Genomic DNA, 27,143 nt, shown 5'->3' with positions numbered 1-27,143 from the left:
AAATAGCTTGGTCGATGTCGACCAATAGAACTTATCCGATGTCAGCCGAAAAATCCCTAGTCGAAGTTGGCTAAAAAAATAGCCTTGACCAATGTTAGACAAAAAACCCTACCCAACATCGGCTATAAAATAGCCTTGACTGATGTTGGCTAAAAAATAGCTCTAACCGATGTCGACGGAAAAAACTCTAGTGGATGTTGACTGTAAATACCTAGTTGATGTCGGCTAAAATTGTCATGCTCGGTATCGGTCAAAAATACCTAGCTAGTGTTAGCAGAAAATACCCTAGCTAACATCAACCAAAAAACCTAGCTAATGTGGTTAAGAAATAGCTCTGGTTAATGTCAGCTAGAAAACCCTAGTCGATGTTAGCAAAAAAATCCTAACCGGTGTTGGCTAAGAAAATCTAGTTGACATTTGCCAAAACACCTTACCTAACATCGGCTAAAAAATAACCTTAGCCGATATTGGTTAAAAAATAGCTTTGGCTGATGTTGGCTGGAAAAACCTAGCTGACGTCGGCTGAAAAATTCTAACATGTGTTTACTCAAAAGTTAGTCATGACCGATGTTAGTAGAAAAAATCTAGCCAACGTTGACCTAAAAAATCATTGGTCAACATCAATTGAAAAAACCTAGATGAAAACGACCAAAAAAATCCTTGGCCGACGTTAGCAAAAAAATCCTTGGCCGACGTCAGTGAGAAAATAACCTAACCAACACCATCTAAAAAAAATCTTAGCCGATATTAGCAAAAAATAGCTTTGGTTGACATCATACAAAAAAAATTCTGACAAAAAAAACCTCAGCCAACGTTAGTGAAAAATAATTTATGTCGATATCCGTAAAAACTTTGGTCATCCGTAGTTGTGATTGTTGAGTGAGAAAGAATCGCGAGTAAGAACGTAAGTTAAAGTGAGCATCTCCAAAAAAAGAATTTCAAATTCTATATTTTTTGAGAGAATTTGAAATCTCACTATTTTAGTGAATCAAAATGATTCATAAAAATACCAAAATTTAAATCTCCTTTCAAATACTCTATCCAAACAAGTTTTATCATGAATAATTTTAAATTCCTTAAAAAAATGAATTTTCCAATTAAATTATTTTATCCAAACACATTATTATAGGTTTTTTTTTTTTTTTTTTTTTTTTTTTTTTTTTTTTTATATTCACCGTGACCGTATCACAATTGCAGCTGCATCACCGCAATTTAACATCAATACATTATATTTCATATAATCTCGCAAGTCTCTTGCAAGACGTTGGTAGCAAAAATCGTTTAACTATCGCATAAATAAAATTCATATACCTATACACTATCATGTCAATAACTTTAATCTTTATTCTTAAGTGTTTTGTAGTCAAATTTCAGCTCCTAATTAAATAAATTATTATCTGTATGTATTCATGATAGTGTGATCACAATTAGAATTACACATACAAACTCAGTTCAGAAAAAATGTCAGGGCAATTGAACTCAGCAGGGAGCTTATTACCATGAAATCCACATTGTGAAAAAACGAAACTAACGTATTTTAAAGCAAGAAATGAGAAAACCCCTACCACAAATCAAAATGAAAATGACATTTCCTGGTGTTAAACTAAAAAAGAGAAAAAAAGTCAACATCTGAAAAGAGAGAGGAGAAAGGACCATTGGATCGTAGAGCGAGAATCTTCTAGGAGAAGGAAGCCCAGAAGAAAAAGAGGCATAAACAATGATTTTTTTTTTTATTTCAAATTATTATTACAGCAAATATTTCTATTCTGTGTATGGGAAAATCAAAAAGTCCTCAAAATATTACAGGATAAATATCTCTTAGTGTTACCTTAGTGGTTTTTGTTAGTGATAAATTTGTTTTTCTCCACCTTTTAAAGGGTGTGAGGGATGAAATTTGATAATCGAATATATTTATCATATTTTATATATTTTATTAGATTTAATTTTATATTTACGTTTTTCATGAACATATTTGTCCGAAAAAAATGATTATTTATCTAAAATAATTATATATATATATATATATATATATATATATATATATATATATATATATATATATATATATTTAAAGAGTGTAGTGGTCTTTAAATAAATCAATAATCGAGCATGATCGATTAGGCGTGCAAAGGGCATCTGTCATTTCGTTCACTCCATAGAATTGCAGTCAGGAACACACTACACAACTAAGAATCACACCACACTCTGACCTCAACGTTTTCAACAACCATTTCTCTTCCCATCAACGGTTCAACGCATCACTGCACAATCACTTCCTTCTTCAAATACTTCTCCTCTCATCTTTTGTCTCCTTTCTCTTCAATCACCGTTTTCCCAAAACAATTCTCTTCTCTTCTAATTCTCATCACGCAACCGCGTAACTAAAATCTCCGTTTCCGTTCAATTCCTTCATAACTCTCCTCCACTTTTTATTATTATCATTATCATTATTTAATTATTTATTAATAATAGTAGTAATAATTTCATTCCCCTCTTTGCTTCGAGTTTAATCAAAATTTCAATCATGCAGCGCTCTCACTCTCTCTCTCTCTAGAGAGCTCGGCCTGCCATGTCATCACAAACAGCCGCCTCCATGGAGGCGCCGGAGTCCCACGCGCCGCTGCTCCGCCCCCTCACCGATGCCAGCCGAGCCCCCGTCCCCACGCTCGCGCTCCTCCTCGGTCGCGCCGGCCGTCGCGGTCCCTCCATGCTGGTGCGGGAGACGGCAGCGCGTGAGCTTGAGGAGCGCCGGGCCGACTGGGGTTACTCCAAGCCGGTGGTGGCGCTTGACATGTCGTGGAACATGGCCTTCGTCGTCGTCACGGCGGTGATGCTCGCATGCACTACCGCCGAGCGCCCGAACACGCCGATCCGCGTGTGGATCGTTGGCTACGCGCTGCAGTGCCTCGTGCACGTGTTGCTCGTGTGGCTCGAATACCGTCGCCGGAGCCGGAGGGACTCGCACCACGGCCAGAGAGCGCGGGACGTGGAGAGCGACGCCGGCAGCGGTGACGAAGACTACAGTGACGACAGAGATTGGAGCTCTGGCTACTCGTCTCGCTCCCGGTGCGTTCAATTCAATTCAATTTTGTTCATGTTGAGCTTAATTATTCTGTTTTTAATTGACATGAAAAATTGTTCTCTTTTCTTGGATGTTAGGGTTTTGAGTTTTAATTTTATTACTTGATATCTTAGTGGGTTCAGTTCAATTCAATTTGACTGTAGTGGTTTGATTTTACTGAGCAGGTTTTTTTTAGTCAACGAATTTGTTCATTTATTTTGAATTTTTTGGATGCTAGGGTTTAAGTTTTAATTTCGAACTTATATTGTGAATGTTATTTGGAGAACCAAAATTATGAATTCTGGTGAACTTTGGTGAAATTAGTGCTTGTGTTATGTTGTCGAGTAAAGTGTTTTTGTGCCCTTTTGGTTTTTAGTAGATATGAGATAGAAATGAATAGAGAGTACAGTTGGTCAGATGAACGTTTACGCTGGAGCTTGTGATCCAATTAAGGAATTTAGTAAAGTTATTCCAGGCGATTTTCAAATATTGCGCTTCGGAATTATGATTAAGGGTTATGTAATTTTCATGATTGGGCTTGATAACACTGACATAGTGTCATGATTAAGAGGCTATTGATAACAAAATTTGGTTTGCTAGAGGTAGCAGGATGAGTGAAGGACCCATGAATGGGGTATGTGTTTGTCTAATATCATAACATGGACAATAGTAGGTGAGGGTAAACTATTTATCGTCTTCAACAACCTAGAAAGGATCCTAATGTGTGTCTTGATTGTGGATTTAGCCTTTTATTTTTGTATTGAAAATGAATATAGTTTTGAGCCCAACATTGCATTGAAAAAACTCACCATACCTGTACTGTAGAAATTGAATTTGTATTTGATATGGCAATAACCAAATTTTTGGACTCATATATATTTTATTGTGTAATTTGGCTTAGTTTGAGCCAATACATGCTAGCACTAGCTAGAGCAACCTCAATACCATCAAATTCCATGGTCGATATGGAGGGCTGTTATGACTTTATGTGGCTTTTTTTGTCCCAAGGGTTATTCAGCTGTCTTCTCTGGTTTGACTTTGACGATGCAACCCTTTTTTAAGTTATTAAATTAAATATTGCCAGTATTTAGATCGAATATATATACTTTATTAAAACATAACATGTCTTACCTGTATCCTAATGTTTCAATTTTTTTATATTTACACATTGTATCAGATAGTTGTACCTGTACCTTTGAAACATAGCTAACAACTTAAGATTTAAGGGGACTTGGTTTATTGGGATGGAATAGGAGTCTCTTTAATTCAGAAGAGTAAAGTTCAATCCTTTTTTCCACATTTCATTCATTAATTTAATTTCAGCTCAAGTTTTGGATGGGTTGGTGTTTGTAACAGAAAAGATCATTTATGGGCTTGCACTTGACATCACAAGCGTATAGTTGAGTTGTTTCCCCTGAAGGTGGTTTTATGTCATGGACTTGTTGAAGATATTGAAGCCTGTTATAGCTATGTAAATTAAGTTCTCTCAACATTAATTGATACAGGAGTGACCAAAATAGCCAATCGAATGTTGCTTTCCTTCATAATGTGCTATGCTATACGTGTTCTTTTAGATTTTACTGTGACTTTTTTACTGCTTTACATATTAGCTGTGGCCTGTGGGTTTTCATCTATCCCATATCAGCCCCCCCTGCTCCCCCTCATTCTCACAGATTGCCTAATTATTACCTGTAGGTTTACAGATATGATTGCAATTAATAATGATTATTTGCCCCTTTGTATCTGCCTTCTGGTATAAAATTGCAGTCACTATAATGTGGTTGACTAAATGAGGTCTAGTCTTCTTGATAGTTGATAAAAAGATTGTTAGTATATGTCTGGTAATATTGAAAGAATTTAAGGCTTGATTTAGGTTTCAGTAAATCTAATCCTTCTGTAGATATTTTTGGCATGTAAGCTTTACCTCGGATCGTGTACTGTAATGTGAGGACTAACCGCAGTCCACAGGACAGGACTATCATATCTCTGGGAAAAGGAAATAGATATCCGTTCTTATCCCAAATACCTTGGCTGATGAAGCATATTAATCTGCTATAGTCTTAAATGTTGTTTGCTTATTATATTATACTTGATACTTCTTTGGACTGTACTATATAACTAAGATTGATTGACAGTGATTTTGATTATTTACAAAACAGCTTCACAAAACGATGTGAGTTGTTAAATACTGGGGTTTCATTCCTTTGGTGGATAGTGGGCTTTTATTGGGTTGTCTCTGGTGGCAATATACTTCTGCAAGATGCCCCACGATTGTACTGGTAAGCCTTTATTTCTAACATATCTATACATGTAGAGTCACATATAAAGATGATATTTGCTATCTGTTCAGGTGCCTGAACAATGCATATACATATGAGTTCATTTCACCTTTTTTTGGGGGGTGGGAGTGAAGACATGTTGCTTTTCATTTATTTCTTTTGAATAACAGAAGGATGGAGTTTCCTTTGGGTATCTCTTGTTTTTACGAGGGTACTAGCTCCCATAGCAACTAGTGGCTAATATTTAGCCATATTTTACCCATTTTTTAATTCTTTGATTAAATGCTCATTGTGTACTCTCATAAATATATCAATATGGTCTTTCAAACTCTAGTGATGCCATCAAATTGGTCGTAAAAGACTAAAATATATTTCATTATTTGCTATTGAAGGATTAATTTGATGTCCCCAATAAATGGAGAACAAATTTGATGTTTGGTGTAATTGTGAGGACTGTGGAGGATCAAAATGGGCATTTTACTGTATTGCACGTTTGAAAATAAGATAAGCTTTAGTTGTTCCTTTCTTCTGATGCAGCCATGTGTTTTTTCATTTTGTGTTGTGAATTTTGTTTCAAACTTTTATGTCAAATTTCTTTTTGTCTCTTTAGTTATTCAATCAAAGGACACTTTTACCTTTTCTTAATTTTATTTTTATCAATACCCATTTTTTCAATCAACATTAAGAAACTATTTTTTCAGTTATTCATATATGATTATACTAGTAGTTGATTATCAAAGTCTACAATAAAGTACTTGTGATCATAACAAAAAGAAGAAAGCATTGCCACATATCTGTCCTGGGACCATATTAGGTAGTATTACCATGTCAGGAAAATTACTTATTTTCTCCATCCCATGTTTGAATGTTGCAAAAAGCATCATTAGTCATATTTGAAAGAAGTCTTGGCTCTACATACTTGTCTACTATTTACTACAACTTTAGGGATATAGAGGAAAATACATTTTAGTCCTGTTCAAGTAACGGAGATGTATACCAAAGTATCAGTCAATAAAAGAAAATTGGAGGATTCTCCTTGGATATGTATTTAGGAGTATCTTATGTGTATTGATGGCTTTAAACCGCCATAATCAATTAAAGTAAAAATAAAATAAAATAGATTTGACATTGCTCATTACAAACATAACACCAAAACTAAACATAGATTAAACACCACCACTACCACTGTTCATCATCAAACCGCACCACCAACACCCTTGGCCCGCTTCCACCTCTCTTCACAATTGAAAATCCATAACCCAGTAAACATCAAACACAAAATTACTCAACATCCGTAACCCATAAAACATCAATCAAACACAAAATTACTCAACATGACAACATCCAACACCATTTATTCGAAATTACACAATCAAAAATCCATAACCTTAACCATGGAATTCTGAGTCAACCACAACATCCTTCCCTGTTCTTCAAAATCCTTCCTTCCTCTCAACCATCAGCACCTCCAGGGTCACGTTCCATAACAAAGTGGTTGTGGTTGTGGCGGTGGCGGTGTAGATCTAGTAAAATCGTACATGCAGGCAGTGAAGAGGGTGGTGTTGGGGTTGGAGGACGCAAATCTGATGAAGCCGCTAGCAGATGGCATCATGTGGCGCGTGGATGTAACACTCCATTTTTCATAAAATAAATTAAAAAGAATTTTTATTTATAAATAAATAGAATTTTAGAAAAAATGATGAGGTTTTTATAATTAAATAAATAAAGAGAAATAGTTTTATTGATTAAAATATTGATGTGAAGGAAAATAAAAAGGATATCTTATTTATTCATTTGATAGGAAATAAAATAGAGTTCATGTTTATAAAATAATAAAAATAAAGAAAAATAGAGTAAATAAAAGGGTAAGAGTACCCTAACTTTAAATAGAGACATATTAGGTCAATTCTCAAACTAACGATGCGTGTCTCTACGATTCCTCTTATTCTCAACTTCGTTTCCCCTTCTTCCTTTCCCAAAACCCTCTCTTTTTCTTGCATACACTCAAACCTGTCTCAGTAAAATGACGATCCCATACTCGTTAATCGTTGGATTGTCGTGAATTTTTTTTTTTGCTCAGCAAAAATAGATATATTATATATTAGAAGTACCAGAGGTACTAAGGATACAAATGATTCCACATTGTGCAGCTGATTGCTAGTACATAACCAAACTGCAAACTCGTGGAATTATTACATAAATTCATTATCTTTCCTCTCACCTAATTCCTAAACGCTTCCTTGAGGTTAGAAGACCATTGATTGAAGTGAATTGCAAAATCCTTGTCCATGGTTTTAAGCCATGTCCAAAGAGTTAGAATTGCATCTTCCATCAAAAATGGCATTTTGGAATACTATTCTGTTTCTGAGCTTCCAAGTTGTCCATGTCATTGCGATCCACCAACATTTCCAACTTATAAGTTTTTTTCTGTCTGCAAAGTCGGGCACGTGCTGCAAGTAATGATCCCTAGGACTTTGAGGTACTGCTGTTGTTAAGCCCATCCAAGATAAAGACTCCCACCATAGGGGTAGGATATTGCGGCAGTTGAAGAATAAGTGAGCAGCCTCCTCCTCTACCTCTCCACATAGTGGGCACATCAAGTCATTGACCACCACTTGTCGCCTTGTTAGATTCATCTTTGTAGGAAGTCTGTCCCTTATACATCTCCAAGCAAACACCTGTGCTTTAGCTGGAATTTTAAGCTTCCATAAATCCATAAAGTCTGAATTCTGCTCAGCTGCCATATGTTCTCCCCATATCAAATCATAACCACTTTTTGTTGAGTAATATCCACTTTGATTTATCTTCCAGCTCCATTTGTCCTCCACATTTGGCTGTATCTGCTGATGTGATAATTCCTCAATAAAATTGTCTGCCATTTGTACTTCACAATCAAAAAGTGCCCTCCTCCAAGCTAAATTCCATTCCCATTCATTGTTGTTGTTGGTCCCCGTATGGCTGATGATTTGTTTCTGTTGGGATGATATCCTGTACAGCCTTGGATATTTGTCCATTAGTGGTACAGCATTGTGTGTCCAGGGGTTCTCCCAAAATCTGAACTTATCCCCACCCTCCACCTTCCACTCAGTTTCCTTTTTAAGTACCAAATTCTGTTGCTGTTGCAGATTTATCACCAAGTCCTTCCACCAAATGGAGTCATTCCTTCCTCTTGTGCCTTCCTCCAACACCCTCCATCCTCCGTATTTTGATAACAGTATTTTTGCCCATTGCTCCTCCTGCTTATGAAATAAATCCCAGCGCCATTTACCCAACAAAGCTGAATTAAATGTCCTCAGATCTTTAATACCAAGACCCCCTTTATCCTTTGGTTGGCAGACTGTCCTCCATTTAACCCAAGCTATCTTTCTCTACTCCATCCCTCCTCCCCATAAGAATTGTCGCTGAATTGCCTCCTATCTAGCTATAATTTTTGACGGAACCTTGAAAAAGGAAAAGAAATAAATAGGAATCGCTGTTAGGGCTGCATTAATAAGTGTCACTCTCCCCCCAAAGGATATGTGTCTGTGTTTCCATGTAGCTAATCTTCTCTCACATTTTTTGATTATAGGATCCCATAACCGACTACGACTTGGATTGTCCCCAATGGGGATACCCAAGTAGGAAAAAGGAAAGGACAATATTCTACAATTTAGGTATCGTGCCGCCTCAGCCTGCCACTGCTCAGACTTCCCTACTACCCCAAAACTACTCTTTGCAAAATTTTTCTTTAGCCCAGATACAAGCTCAAAGCTTCTCAGAATGGATTTGATTGTCTTCACATTCTGCACTGAGGCATCACCAAAGAAAATGGTGTCATCTGCATACTGGAGGATGTTAACTGGTATGTTGTCTTCCCCCACCAAGAGGCTACTGTAAAAGCTCTTATCCAATGCTTCTCTCATGAGATCAGTTAAACCTTCAGCAACAATGTTAAAGAGGAGAGGTGCTAGTGGGTCACCTTGTCTTAGGCCTCTATGTGGTGTGAATTCTTTTGTAGGACTCCCGTTGACCAAAACAGAAATTGTGGCTGACCGGAGACATCCCTCTATCCAACTAATCCACTTAGAGCAGAATCCTAGCCTCCTCATCATGTAGGAAAGAAAGCCCCAAGAGACTGAATCATATGCTCTTTCATAATCCACTTTAAACACCAAACATGGCTTGTGGCACCTCTTTGCTTCCTCAAGTGCCTCATTAGCTATCAGCACACTGTGTAGAAGCTGTCTTCCTCTAATAAATGCAGATTGTTTCTCATTTATTATATGTGACATCAACTTCTTGAGTCTATTGGCAAGGAGTTTTGCCACAATCTTGTAAATACAGCCTATTAGTGATATAGGCCTATATTCATTAAGATTTTGTGGGTCCTTCACTTTTGGGATCAAAGTGATGAAGGAAGCGTTGCTGCCCCTAGGGAACACCCCATTTGCATGGACTTCATGAATGAACCGATTGAAATCTGGCTTGAGTACCTCCCAGAATTGTTTTATGAATTTGAAGTTTAGTCCATCCGGCCCAGGACTCTTTTCACTTCCACAATCCCAAACTGCCGCCCTTATTTCATCCGCATTAAATGATCCCACCAGCAAATCATTTTGTATCTGATCAATACTCTTGAATCTCACTCCATTAAGAACTGGTCTGCATTGGTCCGGTTCACTGAAATTTTTATTAAAGAAACTCCGGATCTCCTCTTTCACTATTGCAGGATCATCTACCCAAGATCCATCTACAAGTACTCCTTTGACTGCATTATTTGTACGTCTTGAGTTCATTAGTAAATGAAAGTACCGTGAATTACAATCCCCTTCTTTGGTCCATCTTACTCTGGCCTTTTGTCTCATCAGTGACTCATGGGAAAGTGCTGCTGCCCATAATTCCTCCTGAAGCATTTTACGAGTATTCATCTCCTGAGGTGTCAACTGTCTGCTGATACTTTCTTCTTCCAGCCTGTTCAATTGTGCCTCAACTTGCTGTACCTTCTTGAGAGAGTCACCATTCAGATCCCTATTCCACACCTTCAAGGCCTCCTTAAGTTTCTTTATTTTTACCTTGAGAGTGAAACCCCCCCAGCCCCTTGGTTGATTGCTGGTCCAACATTCTGTGTCTGCCTTTATAAAACTCTTATCCTTCAGCCAACAATCGAAAACCCTAAAAAGGTTTTGGCCCCCAGTCAATGACTTTAGCCCTGAGCATGATTGGGCAATGATCAGAAAAATTTCTATCTAAGGTGAACATGGTGCTGGCTGGCCATTTTTGAATCCAATTGAGGGATACTAGGAATCTGTCCAGTCGACTCATTGTGGCCCCATTTGGCTTGAACCACGTGAATTTTTTCCCCACTGAAGGTACTTCTTCCAATTCAACATCAGCTATCCACTAATTGAATTCATTGATGTTGGTAGCTTCCACTCCCCTGTAAGACACACCATCCCTTTCAGAATGATGCCTAATACTGTTGAAATCTCCCATGAAGCACCATAGACCTTCGGGATCTAGTTGTCTCAGTTGTTTAAGAGAATCCCACAGTATCCGCTTCTATTGGCTGTCACACGGAGAATATATATTGACTACACTTGTTTTCTGGTTTTCTTTTAGCCAGACTCCTTCCAATAGGATAAATCCACTGCCCACTTCCTTTCTTTCCAGTTTGAATGCCTGCTGACTCCAAACACAAAGTAAGCCACCAGCTGTATTTATTGCTGGTTGAAATTCCCAGCCAATATCCGAATCCCCCCATAATGCATGACATGTGGCCTTATCAATTGACTCCCTCTTAGTTTCTTGTATACAGATCATATCTACTTTTTGATTCCTGACTAGTCTCCTTATAGCCCCCCATTTGACCCCTCTCCCAAGCCCTCTGACATTATAAGATACTATATTCATAATGGCCTGTGATTTTTTCCCTTCTCTGCTGCCACCTTTTTATCTCTGCTCTCCCTTTCAGTTATCTTGTTAATTATTTCTGCATGATCTGATTCACTGTGTACCCCCAAAATTTTTGCTATCTCCCATTGGGATGCTGCCTCTTCCATGTCGTCTTCATTTATTTTTTCCAAGGGTGCAGTTGTATCAGCCATGTCAATAGAGCTTTGATGTTGTATCGGAACCTTATCTATGAAGCACTTTTGGATTGGATGTTCAGAATCTGCAAATGGTGGGTCTGTGCTCGATGCTGGAGACTTTTTCTTTGTCGTTAGTGTTCCACTATATTGGGCCTGCTTGTGGTGAGATATCTTCCTCATAACAAGCACCTTTATTTCTTTATATACCCCTTCTTTTTTACTAGCCGTATTATCCCTGGAGAGGCCCGTATCATTTAACGGCCCAATTGGTATGTCTAGTGAGTCACGTCCAGTACTTGGCAGCAAAGGGGGCCCAATAGCCTTCCACATTTGAATTGGTTTGACTGTGGGTTGTGATGGTTAACCCACCTCATGTGCTGGCTTTATCTTCTTTATTTGGATGTTGCGTGTCATCATGGAATCAGTTTTATTTCCATTCACAGCTTCAAGGACGTCGCTCTCGTATCCTCGGTTTGACCCAACGTCCATTTCCTCTTCAGCACTCTCTGTCCCTGACATCTTCCTTCTGCTCCCTTCTACTTCCTTCTTTTGTGTATCTTCTGTCATCTCTGCAGATGGTTGTTGGGGTTTTTTGGGTCGCGTGCATTGCTGTGGTCTCGGGATTATCTCCACTTTCTGCTGGACAATGCCCGTCGGGCTTTTGACCAAGAACGGACTCTCGGTTAAAGGCCCGTAAAGAGCGTTTTCTTCTCCGCCGTCCCCCCCTTCGCCGGCGGTACCTTTCGGCGAGTTGAAGAAGTCGAGATTTATTGACGGTGCCGCGCCGACGGAGTCAATGTCAATATCTTCCGATTGGACGTCCTCCGACATGATTGATTCACTATTGGCTCGACGATTCTGTGTGCCGCCGTTGACCGCCCCTTCTTCTACGATAGCTATATGGTGCTCTGCTCCGTCAATAGTCACGACAACTGTGTGCTGAAGTCGGGGTCTCCATGGAGTTCTTATGAGGACTCTCGCCCTGTCCAACTGTGTCAGCTCTTCAAAGTCGTCGTCGACATCGATTAGATCACCGACGGCAGTCACAATCTTTCGAATGTTGTCGGTGTCCCATACCTGTAGTGGAACCCCTTAGCATTGGGCCCATATCACCCTGTATCCTGGCTTCATGTTCGGGTTCCATTTCTCTAACGAGTGGAACAGATGTTGGAGCTTCCGTGCCTTGCTGTTCGAGAGCCCAAGTATTAGAACCATATCGTCGCCGATATATTTCGGCACTACGTTCAGTCCTAACTCCCACGTTATCTCGTCTTCAACTCTTTCAAAATCATTTGCCTTCTCAAGGCGTCCAACCCTGCTTCTTTAAGCCATTCCTTCTTCCCCCAGCCTACTTGCAATTGTATCGTCAACTGTGACTGTGTTTGTCCACTGTATGTTGGTCGGGGTTGCCTTCTCTGTCCAACAACCATTGGGTTGTTGTTAGCTGTGACCTCCGCATATGTCTTGTGCTCAGTTCTGAACATTGTTGGCTTGTGATGTTCATTCCTCCCCTCTGTGTTGTGTCCTTCTTGTTTGGTCTTCAATTTGTCAACATGCTGTTCAGACCCCATTTTTCGTCTCCCATACTTTGGGAGATTCACATACAACTTTAGGCCATCTATGATGAGATTATCCAGCTTCCTTGCAAGTTCGTGTTCGTCCAGTACATCCTTGAACCTAGCGAAACCATATCTTCTTCCCCCTTGGTTCCTGTGATTAGGGATGAAAATCTCCCTTACGTCACCCCATTTCTTGAAGTAGGTCCAGAGATCTTTCGCTGTTGTATGGTCAGGGAAACGTGTGAAGTAGTATGTAGTGATGTCTCGCTTCTCCCTCCAGCTTGAGGTGTGATACTTGTGTAGAAATCTTGTCCTTGCCGATGCGTAGTTTAGTCTAGGATCCTCTCCATCTCTTTGTCTCTCTCGCTGTCTCCCCTTCCCCCTCCTCACGGTGGTCCACTCACTCTCTCTCATTGGCACACTCTCTATCCTCTAACTCTCTCTCATCTCTCTCATGGATATTTTGTGGAGACTTTTAGCCGCCGGTATTTGATTATCGTCAATGGCGTTGTCATGAAATTTAAATAGTAGGTTCAAAACTTATTTCCGCACATACTCACCGTTGAGATTTTGAAGATAATGTCTGTGGTGGAAGAATTGCCCCTCGCACTGAGTTTTTTCTTTTCCTGCAGACACTCAAAACCTGTCCGATTAAAACTACGAGTCTTTTACCCTTTTGAAAGACTTTTATTTAAATGTGTTTTAATAACTTAATAAATTATGATTTCTTATTCCTTTTATTATCAGTACATATATGTGTGGGGTAGAGGGTGTCACAAAAGATGTGCTGCGCGAGGAGGTTACTTTGCCATTTTAAGTTGCTGTGATTCAAAGCTTGTGAGGATTCTAGACGAAAGTAAAAATTAAGCATTGTGAAATATTTTAGATTCCTCAATAATACCAATTTTCAAGATTTTTTAATATTAAAATATTAGGATAAATCCAAGTCCCGCATCAGCTAAAGATAAAACCAAGAGTATATCAATGGGTGCAACTCTCACCCTATGAGCTAATTTTTGGGGTTGGGTTACATCCGCATTCTAAGATGATATCAGAGTTTATGCTACATCCATCAAAAGGGTCACCCATCATATTATCCCCGTACTAGTCCCAAAAGTGTTGGGTGGGAGATGTATTGCGAAAAACCTAAGTCCCACAATAGTTAGAGATATAGGCAAGATAGAGTATATAAGTGGGAACAACCCTCACCTTGTGAGCTAACTTTTGAGGTTGAGTTAGGCCAAAATCCACATTCTAAGAGTTTCAAACACATGTTTATATTGTATTTTATTTTTATTGCCTGTAAAATAATCTACCAATTAAACCAATAGTTTCTTAAAGTACTTTTAGAATTTATATATTTTTACGTATATTCATAAATATCCATGCAATGTATGGACGCTTACTAATTATTTTTATTTAATAAATTGTTTGTTGAATTTTATTAACATAACTGACAAAAGTATCTGTTTTTGTAATTCTATAGGTTGGTTGTTGTCTTTCTGGCATTTGATGTCTTTTTTGCCATCTTCTGTGTTGTCTTGGCTTGCTTGATTGGCATTGCTCTCTGTTGTTGTTTGCCCTGCATCATTGCTATTCTCTATGCTGTTGCAGGACAGGTACGAGTGAAAAATATTTTAGACTGACTAAAATATTTCCAACTTGTGAACCTTCTAATGTTTCTCTATTGTTTCGGAATAACATAGGAAGGTGCATCAGAAGCAGATCTTAGCATGCTTCCAAAATACAGATTTAGAATATTAAGCGATGAGGATAAGCCTAGTGGTGGAGCTGGATCTATGGTTCCCATAGAAACCAGCAGCGCTTACTTGGCAAATGAACGAACACTTCTACCTGAGGATGCGGTATGCTTTTCTCAAAATTCAATTTATTTTTATTGAAGTTCATCACTTCTATGAAATAGAAATTGATGGTTCTCTGATTTTCTATTTCGGTCAATGCACAAAGATTTATACTATGGCTTGTGTTCATGAGTGTGATCTGGTTAACCTGGGGGAAAATAATAAATGCAACTGCTACAACTAGTACTGAAATTTGTGAAATAACTGATAGAGGTTCAAAGTTTGCGTTAAACAACATATGAACTTGTGGTATTATATTTTTTTTTTTCCAAATTTAATATATTACATTTAGAAGATCCAAAGAGGTTACTACCTTGTACCTGAGGTAAAAAATTGTATATATGAAAGAAAATAGTTTATTCATTATCACGCACTACTATGAACTAAGTCTGAGAAAATCGAAAACAACAATATTTGCATTCAACTGGATCTCATTTAAAGTAAATAAAAAAATGCATATCTTTAGCTGCTTTTATGGGTTACTTTTTTCGCCCTATTCTGAGTTCTTTCGGCAATATAGGAGGGGAGAAAAGAAGTGTAGACATTGACGCTTATTAAAGATGAAGTCACCAAGCAAATAATAAAATGAAAGATTTTGCTAAGGAGGCTCTTATTAGGTGCTGCGTATTTGCGTAGATGGTTTTGATGAAGATTTTGCTAAACTATTCTTGAAAGAGGAACCTAGTTGAAAATGTATGCAGGCCTGAGCTCTTCTAGGATGTTGCTTTGTGGTCTTAATTCAATTATTATGATTTTTCATTTAATGCAAGATTCGAGCTTGTATATGTTTCTCTATAATAAATTGTCTCAATTACCAAAAAACCACTTAGATTAGAACACTTCATTTGTGGACTATAAAAACAGGCTGCTACAATTCAGCTTTCGATTTTCAGGAGTCTATTTTATTATTATCCGCTGATGGTTGCATTTCAGGAATGTTGTATATGCCTTTGTTCATATGAGGATGGAGCAGAGCTGCATGCTCTTCCCTGCAATCATCATTTCCATTCTTCATGCATTGTGAAATGGCTGAAGATGAATGCAACTTGTCCTCTCTGCAAGTACAATATTCTAAAGGGAAACGAACAAGTGTGACAGAAAAGTGAAGAACATACCAAGTACCAACTGGGTGTTTCAACAACTGTTCTGTAATATGTATATATAATTTCAAGACAAGAAGGTAAAGTTTACCTCCGTACTCGTTGGGTTTTGATCGTTGTTTCGTTTAGCGGTTTCTGTAGAGAAAAGATATATAGAGCATTTATTGGTGAATAAGTTAGCAACTGTAGTATGCTTAAGCATTATTTCGTCCTTTTTAGATTCAGAGTTGTCCAATTTATGGATTGTTCATTACTTTTCTGACGGAAACTAGATTGTTTCATTTGCTGCTGTTGAGTAATCACAGGTTTAATTCATTTGATTGTGTTAAATTTATGGACTATGGTATGAACTTTCTTATTTTATGTAAAGATGTGAGTTTCTTGATTACGCTATGAAAACTACAGAGAATGCCACCCATCGAATTTACATTACATTCACAATGAAATGCTTGATGAAAGTAGATATATTTATTGGGTTATTTAACAACGCAAGTTATTTTCATTGATTGAAGAAAATATTTTTTGAACTACGAGTCATGTTATTAAATATAACCATTACTTAAATTATTTAATTTTATTGGTATATTTTGAATAGAATTTAAATTTATCACGTTATTAATTAAAATTAGTTAATTTAACTTAATGAAAGTAGATATATTTATTGGGTTATTAACAACGTAAGTTATTTTCATTGATCTGTTATTAAATATAATTATTACTTAAATCATTTAATTTTATGGGCGTATTTTGAATAGAATTTAAATTTATCACATTATTAATTTAAATTAATTAATTAAACTATTTTTATTGGTCTTAAAATTAGATATTCTTTATATATTTAAAATTAGAGGTAGTATTATGGTACATTTGATATGCATTAAGGTACAACAAAAAGAAAATAACTCATGGCAACCGCTTAAGTTACAAAATTACCGTCTTGTATTTTGTTTGGTGGAGAATGAATAGTACAAATCAAATAATATGAAATTTACTATAATACTCTTATATTAATTATTATATATATATATATATATATATATATGCTTTTCATATTAATTTAGAACAACAATGTGAATAAATGGGAAGCATGATAACAACTTGAATAAATAAGACACTTTTAATTGTTTTAATGAGTAACAACACATTACTAGAAAATAGGTTTTTAACATCGGTTATTAAAAATTTTAAACATCGATTATCGATTATTAACTGATGTTGAAAATATCAACATTAAAAGTCTCAATGTTAACATCGGTTTTAGAGTAAATTACACAACATCGATTTTATACAAAATTGATGTCGTATCAAAATATTTAAAAATCAACAACATCAGTATTTTTTTTTTATAAATAACCGATGTTGTGTATTTTTTTAATATCCTACCTATTTTTGTAATTATCCCAATTAACCTGTAAATTCAAAAGAAGTACTAGACCAGAGAGTTTTTATCAACCAGCTTAAATTTTGTCCACTATATATAATTGAATATTTACAATGAACTATAAGAAAAATGAAAGTCAACACATAAAATTATTTGTAACCAAATCTAAATTAACATAATAACTACTCTACAATTCTGAAATCACTTAAATTTCTAGTGTTTGATTTTTTACTTTCAAATAATATCTTGCCCACTTAATGCGAATTGCCTTCCCATGGAACACTGCATGATATAATAAAACACATAAATTAATAAATGAATCTAAATAATAACAATTATAAGAAATTTAATTAGTTTTGAAGTAAATAGTTACCATGTCTCAATTATCCTTAAAACCTCCTAGGACTATTGTTGACATCCAATGCATTACGTAGTACCTGGGTCCAGTGCTTCCTTTTTGCTTATTACACTAAATTGAATAGGATATTTAGATATTCAAAGTTAACTAAAGCGTAATAAAATTTAATTTTTAAGACATGAAACATTATTTAAATGACTTACTTTAATTACAATTCATCTAATAGAAGCCTTGGATTTACTTCCTTGACCATCATTGAATCCTTTCAAAGCACTAATTGAGAGAAACATGCATATTATACAATAAAAATATTGAAGTCAAATGATAATCATAAAGTAAATGTATTAAAAAATATAATTGACCCATTAATAATTTCTTTCAAGTAGTTGTCAGGCCTCTTGTGTAAGGAACAAAACCAGATGACAACATTGTCCTTAGGCAAAATGACGAATTTGCCAATGTGCACTACATTGGAGAACATTAAGTTATTATAAAGCATACATATTTAAATTTATTTGTTCAGTTTAACATACCCATTCAAGTAGGCTCCTAGGTAGACATCTCTTTGTGAATTCTACATCCATTTCTTAATATAATCTTTTGATTCAAATTGTGATTGCTTAGATCTTTGTATAGATTGTGGCTTGAGGAATCTGTACACATCAACATTCCCCACTCGCATAGTTGTCTCAATCATATGCCTATTGTTATTAAAATATAGTACATTATGCATGAATATAAAACAATTAGTTAGGTAATATACAATAATGTAAAGTGACTTACAGACCATGAGTTATTTCAAAAAGATATTCATGCTTTATGTACTATGTGAAGTTATCATTATACATCCCAAACACACTAGCATCCCATGACACCTGCAACAACTTCAGGAAAAGCTGCGGAATGGTCAATGTCATCAGGTACAACAGATCAACGTCAAGATTTGGCATATGTACAAGTTTCGCTGGTGCCTCAGCTACCTGCTTATCCTACACAGTTAATAAACATTAAGCGAATGATAGTCAAAACTTGATTGTTAACAAATCATTTATTAATAATTATTAAAAAAACAAAATGAAATACCTATTCTGATAAAGACTTTACAAGATGTGTCGACCAAGCAAGGAAGGTGTTAAGTGCCCGCCCCACTAAATGAACCTCTTGAATGGGTACAAGAATGTGAGCATTAGCATCTCGAACTTCCTGAACACCGACCTTCATCTGATCATTGCCCAAAAGAATGTTGTGGATGGTCGTTGACCCCTCATAAACTCTTCCAAGAGTAATGAGTCGGGAAGGATTGTCATCGACATACAACCCAAAGTTGTCTAAGTCACCTATTTCTGGGACCTTCCCCAAGGGATCGACACAACTTCCCTTTGTGCTGACATGAGTAGCAGAAGGACCAACCTCAGCTTCAGGAGATAGTGCGAGTCTCTATGATTGCATATGCGATTGCATTTGGTTGAAGGATATCATTAATTATTGAGTCACTTTTTGTGTGATCGGCTCCTCCAGTTGGTCTTTGATCTTTTGTGTCAGCTGCTCTAGGTCTTCAATAGCCATGGAGCAAGAGTTGTGGGAGCCCCTTGAAGCCAGTCCAAAGTAGTGTTTGATCATCACACTGGTTCCAGCAGCACGGACACGACCAAGGTGCTCTAGTCACTCAATGGTAGAAGTTAGTACATCCTAACGTCCATGGGCGACAAAGCTTTATGTGAGGCCTGCTTCTCCAAGGAATCCTGTAGTCAATAGAAAAAAACAATATTGGTTTACTCATCCAACAATTGTTATAAAAAATGATCATTGACAAATGAAATTGACTTACAATTCTATTTGCAATTTCCTTTGCAGCCTCAGATGTCATTTGACCAGTTTTCTTCGTGCCAGCCATCTTCCACTTCATGTGTTGTCTGATGGGAAATGAAGGATCAATGACTGTGTTAGTGCTCTTGAATTAGGCTACTTCCTCCAATCATTTCTTTCACTTCTCCATCAACTTTTTTTCTGGAAAATCATAACCCCCACGAGACAACACGTGAGGGGTAGTGTTTTATTTCTAAATGGTATGCGCCTTCTTTTGAACATCATGTGACAATAACACATAACGATAACTGGTCTAGTTGACAATAATACATAAATATGAAGATTTAAAAACATTGAAAATCAACTAATCTTCCATGAAGGATTTCTACGGCTCTGACAAAACTGGGTCCACTTCTCTTTGCTTATTTCACACTTCTCGTAGACTTTGTCATCCTCGCCCTCCTTGTCGTGTGCCAGGGCCCATTTGGAGATCAGATTTGACTTACACTGATTTCACTGCTCTCCTACAGTCTAAAATATTTTTTTTCTTTGTCCTCAAATCAGATGATTCTGGAATATCAAATTCAGCTTGCGATACAATAAATACATTTTGTAGTTAGTAAATTACAAATTAGGATTTTTAGTACAACATATTACAACAACATTCAACATTTAATTGAAATACCTAAATATCCTCCTAGATGAGATCCTTTTGAGAGACATGGACCTGTTTCCATTTATCATATGTATCATCCACCTTATCGTGAGCGACAATCCCTAAATATGTTCATAATTTCTTTCTATGGGGACCATCAATTTTCCCAGTGACAGAATCAACATGAACCACTGGTCTCTCCACCCCAGCTGGTCTAGTAGCCAAGGATCTGAGTCATGTTGTTTTCTAGTCTTCATCGACGAAGACAATGAAGAAGGTGTTGCTGACTCAGAAGGAAGAGAAAGTGAGCTGGGTGGTGTAGCCATGTGCCTATCAAAAAACAACAACATTAATTAAACAATGTATGAAAACTATATTAAGTTGTGTAACTAAAATTAACAAACCAAGTTAATATAAAATAAATTACATTATACGATGTTAATTAATTCTCCTTCATCATGCTCATTACAATTTGAAATGATGTCATTAACTTCTTCTCTGTTGATGTTACTCGACATTTGTGTGGAGAAAGGAGTGAGACATGTTTCAAGGGTTGAATCATCATCTTAAATATTAACACCAATTGTTTTTCCATGTAGAACCACTGACCATCTTTCATCACAAGGATCTTGAACATAAAATACCTTGTTAGCTTGTTCATCCATGATGAAAGGCTCATTCTAATAAGTGAGCTTCTTCAGATCTACCAAAGTAAATCAGAAATCATCAGTTCACACACCAATAATGCTATCTACCCACTTTCACTTGAAAACACATACATTGAATTTTACATAATTAACTCTCAGATTTCTTCAATGACTCCAAAGTAAGGCATGGAAGCTACATGAGGATTGTCATCATGTACAGTAGCAAAGTATTAAGATTCAACCCTTAAACTTACACCACTATTTTGCATTGTACTCTCATCGTCTTGTGATTTCGTGTAGAACGAATACTTGTTAATATTGTATCCTTGCCAAGTTATAACATCTCTTTTAGGCTCATTTGCTAACTTCCTTAATATTTTAGATGCATTATGGTCACCGAAGATTATATCTTTAAACCAATTTAGGAAAATCTTGTTATGCTCTTTCAATATCCTATTCTTGGTCATTTTTGGGGTACTTTCCTTGACTAAAGCTTCGTGACAAAGTGTGTATGGTAGAACTTCATTATTGTTATTCAGTATATGCAAATGAGCTTGTTGCAATTCTTTTAGACTAGGAGAGATAACATGCAATCTTCTTGAACGCTTACCTTCCGCTCTCTCGTCATTGCGAGACTCCAGAACCCCAAAAGGTTTTGCCTTTTCCATGTACTCGGAAAAAAACTCAATAACTTCTTCCACAATGTACCTTTCAACAATAGATACTTTGGGACAATGTAGATTATTTGTATAATGATGCAATCCTACCCTTCAAGGACATTGGATAGAAGACTCCAAAAGATTGGGCCAGAGATGCAAGTGAAGCCCTAGGGTTCTCATGAGCCTTATGATAGATTTTGGGCCCATGGGCCAAGTATGAGCCCACTTTTCTTTGTAAATATTACAATAGGTTTTCCTTTTTTTGGGCCTTGTATTTTGGCCATTCTAGTAATATAAGGTTTTAGCCTTGTATTTCAGGGAATTTTGAGTAGTCTTTGTAGTAGAGACTTTTTTCTATTTTCATGTATTTTGGCATGGGGGTGAGCTTAGCTATTAGAGGGGTATGTGTAGTTAAGCTCTAGCTTCTCATATCAAGGAGGTGAGCTTAGCTATTAGAGGGGTGTGAGTAGCTAAGCTCTAGCTTCTCATCTCAAGCAGGTGAACTTAGCTATTAGAGGGGTGTGTAGCTAAGCTCTAACTTCTCAAGGAAGCTTCTCAAGGAGGTGAACTTAGCTATTAGAGGGGTGTGTGTAGCTAAACTCTAGCTTCTCAAGGAAGCTTTCATTTAATTAGTAACACAAGCTATAAATAGAAGCATGTGTAACACTTGTCATTACTTTGATGAATGTGAAACTTGTAAGACACACTTCAAAGTTCAACTTCTCTCCCTCTTTTTCTCCTTCAATTTCGTGCTCCCCCCTCTCTCTCTCTCATTATTTTCCTCCATTGAAGCTTCATTTCTAAGCTTTTTATCCAAGGCATTCTCTTGGTGGTGAAGCTTATCCTTCCATGACTTATTTCCTAGTGGATGGCACCTCCTCTCCCCTCTTCTCCTTTATCTTTTGATGCGTCTCCATGGTTGAAAATCACCATTGAAGGACCTCATTGAAGCTCAAAGATCTTGCCTCCATAGAAGCTTCTCAAGCAAGCTTCCGTCAAGTGGTAATAAAAGCATAAGAGCTTCAAGTAGGTGCTCCTTAAACCTCCATTAATTTTCAAATTTACCTTCTCCTACAATGTTGTTTCTTCATTTTTGTACATGTATTTCCTTGCATGTCTTGTGCTAAATGTTGTTAACATGATTCTTTAGAATTTCCACCGATTAAAATTGCTATAGAAGCTAGATTTGATTTCCTATGGTTCAAATTTCTTGTTCTTGTTCTTGAACCATGAATTGTGTTGAGTTTAGGTTCCTTTGAGTTTTGTCTTGCTATTTTTTGTGGCTGAAACTTAAATCATAAAATTCTTACAAAAAAATTGAAGTAGAAGAAAACCTCAAAAGTCTAGAGTGACATGTTCACCTATTGTAGTTTTGTCATAGAAGTCATGTCTAGTCATGAAACTTGTCACATAAGGTTCCTTATGTTGTGCTGAATTTTATTTTTCTTGTTTCTTTGTCTAACTCATTTTTTCTTGAGTGTATGAAATTTTTTTAGCCTATTATTTGAGTTAAGTCAAATCTTGCATGTTAATTAGTCCTTAACATGTTCATGCAAAATTCTTAGAGGGTCTTTGATTGTGAACCTTTTCTTGAACTTTTAGGTTTGCTTATGATTGTGTCTATTGTGAAATTCAATTTTTGGTGATTGAATTGTTGGCTGAAATTTTGATCCTAAGTGAATATTGAAATCCTAAAACTGTGGTAAACAAGCCTAGTGAGTTCAACATACATAGGAAAGTTAAAAGTAAGCCTAAAGCAATCAATATACCATGCTTAAAAAATTCGAAGTCTGAAATCGCTAGTGCTATCAGCTTGAACATACAAACTTGTAAAAATGACTGGGAATTGGTCATTTCTAATTATGAGCTGAGATTTTTAATGAATTTTAAAGACATACGGAAAAAAATTATAAAAAAAGAACCAAGTGATTTGGATAAAAGGAAAAAAAAATCACACAAGTTATCAGGAAAATTAGTGTCCAGAAAAAAAAAGTGATAGGGAAGGGTGCTTGTTGTTTTAGCTCAAAATTTGTTCTATAATTGGTGCCTATTTTATACCAATCTTAGTTCTGAAATTGAAATTGCAAATTAGTGTGAAAAATTTCCAAAATTAGAGGTTTCTTGAGTCTTTTTTTTATTGTTTTTTTTACTCTACTTTAGAGCCATTCTAGGTTTTTCTGAGTCTTAGCTTGCTTTTATGTGCTTTTCATTGCTTTAATTGTTGAATGATCCTTGAAAATTTGTCTTTTTAAAACTCTATTGTTTTAGCTTTCATTTCATTTTTTCGTCTTTGGTTATTGCTTGTCTCTTTGTTTCCTTGTTTGTGAGTTGCCATATAGGGAATTGGAAAGGAGGATTGGTGCCATCAATTGTAGAATTTGAGTCAAGAAGCAAGGGGCCAACCACCTTAAGAGCTATTGGACTAAGACGCACTCCAAATTGAGTGAAACACCAAAGAGAGAACATCCACCAAAATTGAGGACTTTTTTGTAACATTGTAATTGGTAATTTACTTATCTTCATTGCTTTCAAATTTTGTAACAAAAAGGTCTTTCATTGGAAGTGTGTTGGGAGCCTCCAATAGGCTACCAAACTTCCATTTGTGTGTAATAATTTTAGTCAATTTTCCCTTAGGATAGTGAGTGTTTTGTTGGGAACCTTAGATGTGGTCATCCAAACACTCTTAGGATCTGCTTAGTTTACATTTTTTTGCACTTTAATTTCTTGCTTACTTTCATAGGTTATTTTCTTTACTAGTCACGCCTAGTTTATCTTGTTATTGCATAATACTTTCTAATACTTTCTTCTTGCTTATCACACTTATCTTGAGTTCTTTTGGAACCCTAGATTTTACCTTTTTGCAAACCCCTAACAAGAAAGAACCACAATTTAGGAACCAACATGAGTCATCATTCATCTAGTGGTAATGGTGAGGGTACTAGTCATAAGGACCCTCTATCTAGAATCTTTGATGAGTTGAGTTCCCTCAAGTCATGGAAAGAAAAACTAGAAAGAAAAGAAATAGGAAAACAAAGGGTAGATATAAATCAAGATGAAAGGGAACAAATTAGGGAAGAAGAAAGAAGGAAAATACTAAAAGAGTTAAGAAAAGAAAAACATGCCTCCTATATTAGTCATGACTCTTGCAAGAGCCTAAGTGAAGAACTTCGTGACTATTATGAAGGAAGGCATATGTCACATCTTAGACCTCACTCCCATAGGAGAGAAAGGAAATAACGCCTCAAGAGGTTAACATTAAACTCTCATACTTCCATGGGAAGGACAATGCAGAGGCTTAGATTGAAAAATAAGGGTAGAGCAACAACTTAAAAGGAAGTCTACATCGAAATCTTATGGCTCTCCCTCTTATCCAAAGAAAGACCAAGGTCAAGGCATCTTAGGGGCGACACTTTCTAAGCCCAAAAATGATAAGGGGAAGACAATAGAAAAGCAACCCTCAAGGCTAGTATGCAAGAGAAGACTAGCTCTATCAAGTACTTTAAATGTCTTGGAAGAGGACACATTACTTCTCAATGCCCCACCAAGAAAACCATGATTATGAAGGGCTAAGAAATTTATAGTAGCCATGATGAGGCTACTACTTCACCTTCCTCTTGTGAAAGTGAAGAAGAAAAAAGAGAAGAATTTAGTGAAGAAATCTACCCCCAAGAAGAAGGACAACCTTTAATGGTTAAGGATAAGTGTAAGGAGGTAAGTGTCTCCTCTAAGAGCTTAGCTAATAAGTGATGCAATGCTACCCCCCAAGGGTATTGGTCATTCTAGTAGTATCGGGTTTCAACCTTGTATTTTAGGGCATTTTGAGTAGTCTTTGTAGTAGGGACTTTTTTGTATTTTCATGTATTTTGGCATGGGGGTGAGCTTAGATATCAGAAGGGTGTGTGTATCTAAAAATTTTCATGTATGTTGGCATGTGGCTGAGCTTAGCTATTAGAGGGGTGTGTGTATCTAAGAATTTTCATGTATTTTGGCATGGGAGTGAGTTTAGCTATTAGAGGGGTGTGTGTAGCTAAGCTCTAGCTTCTCAAGGAATCTTTTTAAGGAAGCTTCTCAAGGAAGTTTCTCAAGGAAGCTTCTTAAGTAGTTGAGCTTAGCTATTAGAGGGGTGTGTTTAGTTAAGCTCTAACTTCTCAAGGAAGCTTCTCAAAGAAGTTTCTCAAGGAAGTTTCTCAAGGAAGCTTCTCAAGGAAGCTTCTTAAAGAAGTTTCTCAAGGAAGTTTCTCAAGGAAGCTACCAAGGCTATAAATAGAAGCATGTGTAACACTTGTGGTAACTTTGATGAAATGAGAGTCTTGTGAGACACACTTCAAAGTTCAACTTCTCTCTCTTTCTTACTTCAACTTTCCATGCAACTTTCTTTCTCTGTCTGTCTGTCTCTCTCTCCCTCTCTCCCTCATTCTCTTCCTCCATTGAAGTTTCCTCTCTAAACTTCTTATCCAAGACACTCTCTTGGTGGTTAAGCTTCTTCTTCCAAGGCTTATTCTCTAGTGGATGGTGCCTCCTCTCCCCTCTTCTCCTTTGTCTTCCGTTGTAACTCCATGGTTGAAAATCACCATTGAAGGACCTTAGTGAAGCTCAAAGATCCAGCCTCCATAGAAGCTTTTCAAGCAAGCTTCCATCAAGAAGGAAAATCATTTTGCAATAAAGACAAACATTAAAGAAACTTCCCCTCTTAGACAACCTCCACATCTTCTCCTTTTGTAAAAAAATACTTGTTAGCACTGTCACACCTCTTGGGCTTGAGGTTTTTCCTCAAGTAAAGGATTGTTGAATGAGGGTTTGATTCGTACGAGCTTAAATCCTTGTGCTTTGTTGTTGCCCAAAATAGGTATTATTAGGCACCAAATCCCTAAAATAGGTGATATGATGAATGTGTTGAGTGGTGTAATCCTCTTTTGTAAAATTACTCATGCACCCAACATCTTCATGATTCATGTACATAGGGACTTATTAGGTAGGTTTGTTCTTATTTTTGATTTCAATAAAAACCGAGGTGCTCGTATGGGACACCTTAGGTTTGTCTTACTTTTTTGTAGGAATAATCAACATGAAAATTCAAAAAAAGGTATGTTTTATTGCATTACTTTCCTTAGTTTTTTAAATAGTGATCAAGGGATTCCCACGGACCCTAAGAGAATAAATGACATTCTTGAGTGGCCCACTACACCAAGTATATGGGAAATTTGGGGCTTCCATGGCTTAACAAACTTTTACAAAAGATTTGTCTCATATTTTTCTATACTTGTAGCACCACACATTGAGTTGGTGAGGAACCATGTCCCCTCATGGAAAGATGTCCAAGAAAGGGGTTTTCATACCTTACCCTACTTTAACATACCCAACACCACTGATATATATGTTTTTATTCTTTTTACAGGTGTCAAGGGAAGAAGCCCAGAGTTTCAAGAACTTTTGGATTTGAGGTCAAATTCTTTTCATGGAGGAGGGGATGATGCAATCCTACCCCCCCTAGGACATTGGATAGAAGACTCCAAGAAGATTGAGCTAGAGATGCAGGAGAAGGCCCTAAGATTCTCATGAGCCTTAGGGTAGATTTTGGGCCCATGGGCTAAGTATGAGCCCACTTTTCTTTGTAAATATTAGAATATGTTTTCCTTTTTTTGGGCCTTGTATTTTGGCCATTCTAGTAGTATAGGGTTTTAGCCTTATATTTCAGGGCATTTTGAGTA

At 36.7% G+C, this 27,143-nt stretch overlaps 1 protein-coding gene across 4 annotated transcripts; it reads left to right on the top strand.

The window, feature by feature from the left end:
- Positions 1 to 2,095: 2,095 nt before the first annotated feature.
- On the top strand, positions 2,096 to 16,270 carry LOC114419283 (E3 ubiquitin protein ligase RIE1-like). Of its 4 annotated transcripts, none has more exons than XM_028384925.1 (6): positions 2,097 to 2,248; positions 2,531 to 3,066; positions 5,221 to 5,340; positions 14,454 to 14,586; positions 14,674 to 14,832; positions 15,763 to 16,270. In XM_028384925.1, the coding sequence occupies exons 2-6, from the start codon at positions 2,570 to 2,572 to the stop codon at positions 15,922 to 15,924; spliced, it is 1,071 nt and encodes a 356-aa protein (XP_028240726.1). In that variant the 5' UTR covers positions 2,097 to 2,248; positions 2,531 to 2,569; the 3' UTR covers positions 15,925 to 16,270. The 4 variants fall into 4 exon arrangements, with proteins under 4 accessions (XP_028240727.1, XP_028240726.1, XP_028240725.1 ...); XM_028384924.1 differs by having other exon boundaries at positions 2,097 to 2,377; XM_028384926.1 differs by lacking the exon at positions 15,763 to 16,270 and adding an exon at positions 15,350 to 15,717 and having other exon boundaries at positions 2,096 to 3,066.
- The last annotated feature ends 10,873 nt before the right edge of the window (positions 16,271 to 27,143 follow it).

Source organism: Glycine soja, chromosome 7, assembly GCF_004193775.1.
Source record: "Glycine soja cultivar W05 chromosome 7, ASM419377v2, whole genome shotgun sequence".
Taxonomy (NCBI): Eukaryota; Viridiplantae; Streptophyta; class Magnoliopsida; order Fabales; family Fabaceae; genus Glycine; species Glycine soja.
This window is presented reverse-complemented; position numbering and strand designations above follow the sequence as displayed.